Source organism: Vigna umbellata, chromosome 11 (assembly GCF_029865625.1).
Source record: "Vigna umbellata cultivar VRB3 chromosome 11, Vumbellata_1.0, whole genome shotgun sequence".
NCBI classification, from domain to species: Eukaryota; Viridiplantae; Streptophyta; class Magnoliopsida; order Fabales; family Fabaceae; genus Vigna; species Vigna umbellata.
Window position 1 is genome coordinate 21,081,369 of NC_142175.1, and position 6,406 is coordinate 21,087,774.

At 32.5% G+C, this 6,406-nt stretch overlaps 1 protein-coding gene across 1 annotated transcript; it reads left to right on the forward strand.

Annotated features, from left to right (window-relative positions):
- Window positions 1–261: 261 nt before the first annotated feature.
- LOC148191157 (uncharacterized) lies at window positions 262–711 on the forward strand. The gene has a single exon (XM_088101311.1). The coding sequence runs from the start codon at window positions 262–264 to the stop codon at window positions 709–711; it is 450 nt and encodes a 149-aa protein (XP_087957437.1).
- Window positions 712–6,406: the final 5,695 nt, after the last annotated feature.

The window sequence follows — 6,406 nt, forward strand, 5'->3', positions numbered from 1 at the left end:
TTCTTTCTGTACTTAATCGATTATATTTCCGCTGCATAAACAAATATGTTTCCTTGCGTTTCAGGAAAGCTTATAAAGGCATCCACTTTGCCAAAAAGATTTAAAGAAAACTTTGTTTTTACATTTCACCAATTCACCCCCCTCTTGGTGTGAGAAATTAAGCCAATCTATTTTCAACAATTGGCACCAGAGTTGGTTTTCATAAGATATTTGAAAAACAAGTCGATTATCTTTTTTTTTTGAATCGACTGATCCTGAGAAATGGCTTTAAATTTTCAAACCTTTGGTGAAGATGCATCCACAAATAGACCACCATTATTTGCTGGAGAAAATTATGCTTTCTGGAAAATTAGGATGCAAATCTTTCTTGAATCCGTGGATAACGGAATTTGGGATGCAACTCTAAACAATCCATTTGAGCCAACTCATGTTGTAAATGGAAAAACTGTTTTGAAAAACTTTTCTGAGTGGACTCAAGATGAGAACCGAAGAGCTCAATATGATGATAAGGCTAGAAATGTTATTGCTTATGCACTAACAATGGATGAATTTTTTAGGATATCACAATGCAAGATTGCCAAAGAAATGTGGGAGGTTCTTGAAGTGACACATGAAGAAACGGATGAAGTGAAAAGGGCCAGAAAGAATTCTCTCATACAAGAATATGAGTTATTCAGAATGAAGGATGGTGAGATGATTTATGAGGTATAGAAACAATTCACACACAGAGTTAATCACCTCATGGCTCTCGGGAAAGTGTTTGATAAAGAAGAAATCAACATAAAGATCTTGAAAAGCCTCAATAGAAACTAGCAACCGAAAGTCACTACTATATCTGAATCAAGAGATCTTACAAGCATGAATTTGGCAACCCTGTTTGGAAAGCTGAGAGAACATGAATTGGAGCTTGGAAGGCTAAACGAGGAAGAAGAAATTGAAGAGAAGAAATCTATTGCTCTAAAAGCCGCAAGCAAGAAAGCTACAAAAATTCATGAATCTGAAACTGATTCAGATGTAGATATACAAGAAAAAGAAATGATGAATATGATGGTAAGAAAATTTGGCAGATTTAGGAAAAATAAAAGTTCTGCAACTAACAATGCAAGTTTCTCAAGAGGAGGAAAGAAGAATTCAAGAAGCAACGTTGTTCAATGTTATGAATATGGAAAGAATGGTCATATCAAGCCTGACTGTCCAGACTTGAAGAACAAGCAGAAAGAATTCTCCAAGTATCATCATGATAAGAACAGGAAACAAAGGAAAGCTTATATTGCATGGGAAAACAATGATGAAGATTGTTTTTACATTTCACCAATTCACGCCCCTCTTGGTGTGAGAAATTAAGCCATTCTATTTTCAACAGGGAACAATGATGTTTACGGGTTCATTGATCCCCAAGGCACTCACGAAGGAAATAAATTTGATGACATCCAAACATACCTCACCCACAGTTTTGGAAGGGGAAATGAGATATATTTTGTCCCTTATATATCTGGGTAAGTGAAGTTTGTTAACTTCAAAGTTCAATATGTGATTTTAGTATATAACACTTAAGTTATTATTAATTTCAAGCACCATTGACAACTACTTGTTGTTTCTATACTGAAGAACATTGTTATGTCTGCTCATTGCACAAGTCCTCTCCCAATCATCTCAGACAAGTAGTAGATTGGTAAGAACCTCAATGTTTGGACTTTATTTGTTTTATAAATGTATGCTAAAGCCATTTTTTTAATAGTTCCCTTGCAGCACATATGATGTTGTCCATGAGATCAACTGCTAAGACTAAAAAGCTTGCATGGTTGGCTCTCAAGGCTTGACATTTTGGTCCATATTTTCTTATAGTTGTTTTGTTCTGATGATCTTCATTAACTTTTATAACTATGATGATATATTGTAGTGTAATAGACAAAGTGGGTCATATGAGTGCGGATACTACGTAATGTATTGGATTGCACACAATATTCGTGCCCATATTAAAAGTGGTTGAAAAACGATAATATTTGGATTTCATGAATTTTGTTTTTCTCCATCATTTAGAATTCATATACACTAATTAAAATCATGTGTCTTATGCAAAGATTCAAGTCTCCTAATCCAATTCCTAAGAAGTCCCTTACTTTCCTAAGGAAGACATTTGCTAAACATCTAATCAGATTATACAATAGTGCGTAGTTATTAGCATTTAAAATACATTAGCACATATTAGTTTAGTTGATTTATAGTTATTATAGACTTTAAACATTATGTGCTGTAAATATTGACTGTTGTGTTGAATCTATGTTGTAAATATTATGTTTTATATGCAGGTCTATTTTTGTGATAGTGGATGTCATAAAAATACACATACTATTAAAAACAATGGCAGAGTATAGGTCTTGGATGTGGCAAAAAATGAGGTAGAAAGCAGTCTACGACCTCAGTTTTTGTTTGAATTGCTGCCATAGACCCACCTTATTATCTCGATTGAAGCAAGGTCAAAACCCCTCCCCTTTTTTCTTCTTCTTTACTACTTCAGTAACTGGGGAACCGAAGAAGAAACCTTTAATCTATTGCCTCAATTGGAACCGAAGCCAAAAGTCCATCATCCTTAACCTCGTCAATATATACCTCGGTTCGAAAACTGCTGCATATTGTCAAAAACAACTGTTTTCGTTTTCCTTCAGTACACTAGGGATGGGTGATTAAGAGTGTAAACATTTGGCAGTAGATCAGAAATTGAGGGTGATCAAGTTAGCTGGGTGACGATTCAAAGAGTGAATAAGATGATGTGAAGAGATATCGAGCATGTATCAGATTAAGACCTAAGGCTATATTTAGTTATTGGAAGAACTTACAATAGTAGTAGAGGATATATGGAAGGTGAGTTTAGTTTAGGTAGATACAATTTTAGTGGATCAGACGAAAAGAATCATTCAAGTTTTAAGTTGAGGTTGAGTAGTTGTCTTCATCAAAAGGGCTAGACCAATCTACACTATTAACAATATAGTATTTAACGTAGAGGCAATGTTTTCAATCAATCAAGTTGTTAGGAGTAGTATCTCGGTCAAGCTAGATGGGTATGATAAGAGTAAAGTTGGAGAGCATACTTTTCTTTTTACTTGATGAGTGAATTTTCGAGGACAAAAAATTTTCTTGTGGGAGAAAATGTAAAGACCTAGAAAATGGTATTTAGAAGTGGTAGCAGTTTAAAAATATTAAGACTCGATTATTTTAATATTAAACGGTTTTAATATAAATAGTTTCATTATAAACAAGTTTCATTATTTTAAAACATATAATCTCTCTAGAAACCACTTTTCTAGAGTTATCTAACTTCTTTTAGGATTTCTTCTCCTGCGTTCATCTATTTGAAGATCAAAGACTTCCTAAGTGATCACAACAGCGAGATCTTCAAGTCTACCTGATCAATTTCTCCAAAAGAGTAAGTTAGTTTCTACTCTTTTTCTTTTGTCTGTCTGTTTTCCTTTGCATGTGAACCGTAGTGTTTTTGCATGTGTCATCTGAGTCTTCTATAAGACTCTTTTGTTGATCAGTGGTTCTAATGATATCCCCTGATTTTATTTTTGTGAGTTGTAGGTGCAGATAGAGTTCCTTGAGCTGGTGGAGTCATCTTAGAATCATTTTCTTGAAAAGCCATAACTGTCAATAACAGTCATATTTTGAATATTGTTGGCTTGTTTGATTTGTATAATCGATTGCATGCGTTTTTAATATGTTAAATTTGATACAGATGTAAAACTGTTAAAGCAGAAGGAAAATCTTAACAGATTACATTATGTGCTTAATCGATTAAACTACGTCAAATATTGAAAATCTATAAATAGACGCATAATAATATACATGAGCTCTCTTTTGAAAATAATTTTCTATTGGAGCTAATTCCAAAAGTCAATTAAAGTTACTCAAGTACATTGGCAATTTCTTCCTATTGAATATGTATGCTCAAATAGAAGAAGCATATAATGTAAGTGTTTGATAAAAGGCTCAAGAGAAAATTATTATTGAGAATGAAGTTAAGCAATGTATGTTACTATGGAAGCAAAAATAGAGAAATATATACAAGGAAGGAAAACTAAAAACAGTTACAACAGAAGAAGAGATTTGTTTAGATCTTTATCACCCTCCCTCAAGATGAACATGGATATTATGCATGTTTAGCTTGGATACAATAGTGTTAAAAGGAGAAGGATAAAGAAACTTGGTGAAAAAGTGAGCAACTTGATTGGCAGAAGACACATGAAGAATGAGACCATCTTGAAGCTTTTGTCTAGTAATGTGGCAGTCTATGTCTATATGTTTGGTTCTCTCATGAAAGGTGGGATTCTTGGAAATGTGGATAGCATAATTGTTATCACAATAGATTGAATAAGGAGTCAGGCACGATATATGTAAATCTTTTAAAAGATATTGTAGTCATTGCAGTTCACAAGTTAGAGAAGCTAAGGACTTGTATTCGGCTTTACAAGAGGATTTGGAGACGGTGGTTTGTTTCTTTTGTTAGAAATGATGAGCTTGGTTTCTCAACACCAAGAGAGGGGCGGGGGCTGAATTGGTGTTTTATAAAAATACTCGCTTTTCAGATCTTTTTCACAAATAGGATGAATCTTTAAACCTTTCCTGAACAGCAAGTAATGTGTATGCAATATAACAGTATGCATATTCGAATGATGACAGTGTGTGTAAGACCCTTGAAAATATTTGTAATTCAGATACTAGAAAAAAAAAGTAAAAAGTGAATAGTAAATTGTGAATAGTAAAAAGTGAATAGTAAAAAAAAATATATAATTTGTGGAAGGGATAAGTATTCCACGTTGCCTTGAGTCATAAGAGATCAGAATTCATCAAATTGTGAATAAAAAATTATTTTTGTAATAGTAAAATGAATAGAAAAATGAATAGTTAAAATGAATAGTAAAAATGAATAGTAAAAATGAATAGTAAATTTTTTTGCTATAAATAGCCAAGGGGGGGAGGCTGAAAATTTATACCAAAAACTTAGAAAAATTTTGAGAGAAGAGAGTTGGAAGAATTTCTAGTTGCAAAGGGGACATTCTGGAAGTTTTCGGAGAACGAGGAGATTAAGTCTGTAATAGAGGTAAGGGAAGCTACTCTTGAATCTTGAGTATACAATACTTTGCTTTTGTCTAATCCTAAATCTTAAATATGGAGTATTTTATTTCTGGATGATCTTGAATTTTGAATAAGAACATATTTCTGTGATGAGACCAAGTTTGATAGTTGTATAACGTGATATTGATTATGTTTACTAATTGTACGTTATTGTTACTTAGAACATTTATTTGTTTCTTTTGTATTGTTGAAAGGACGAGAAGTTGTCTAACCGGCTCTACCAGATTCAACTTCTTGTTTCCCAGAGCTTTTATTGTTCCTTATCTCTTTACATTTTTGGAAGGACGAGAAGTTGTCTAACCGGCTCTGCCAGATTCAACTTCTTGTTTCCCCAGACCTTTTATTTCTTATTTATATTGTATTTTTGGAAGGATGAGAAGTTGTCTAACCGGCTCTGCCAGATTCAACTTCTTGTTTCCCCAGAAATTTTATTGTTTTATCTATTTTTTTATTGCATCTGTCTGGAAGGATGGGAAGTTGTCTAACCGGCTGTGCCAGATTCAACTTCTTGTTTCCCCTGAATTTTTTTTTATTAAGATTATTTCGATGGTAGGGGAGCTAATCCTTTCTTACATATGATATTTATACATATTATGATCATGAATATGAGTTATGAACATGTTAAAATTTTGATAATGGTAGTTATCTATTCACTTGTGTAAATTTAGTTTTCATGATTATAATTTTTCTTATTTTCGAGTTACTGTGGTAAAACATTCCTTTTAATTGTTTTTAGCGTTGGATTTAGCTAAAATTTTAATATATGACTCCTAAGACCTATTTTTTCATTTTGACCGTTCGGATCATTAATTAAGAGTGTGTACTTGGAGAAATAAGTTCTACATGTTTGAGTAAATTAATTACCCCTGTTATTGTGTTACTGAGTCCTCTCGGTAAAATATAGATTCTGTTTTATTTGACCGTTAGATCAACCTGAAAATTTGATGTGTGATTCCTAAGATATATTACTATAATTTGACCGTTCAGATTTGTAATTAGAAGTCTATGTGTTGAGAAATAAATTTCGAAATTTTGAAAAGTATGATGAACACTATTTTTTTATTCTTAAGTTATCATGGTAAAAACTTCATATATATTTCATTTATCGTTACATTGAGCCCAAACTTTAATATGTAGTTCCTAAGATATGTTGATGTATTTTGGCTGATCTATGACCTTTGATTGGTGAAAATATGTTGAGTTATACTCGTTATGGGAAAAATAAGTTTATAATATGAAGTATGATATCTGGAAATATGTTTAATTTATTGAC

Bases quoted from the DNA above. Each gene is read 5' to 3' on its own strand.
- LOC148191157 (XM_088101311.1), top strand. From the start codon at position 262: ATGGCTTTAAATTTTCAAACCTTTGGTGAAGATGCATCCACAAATAGA.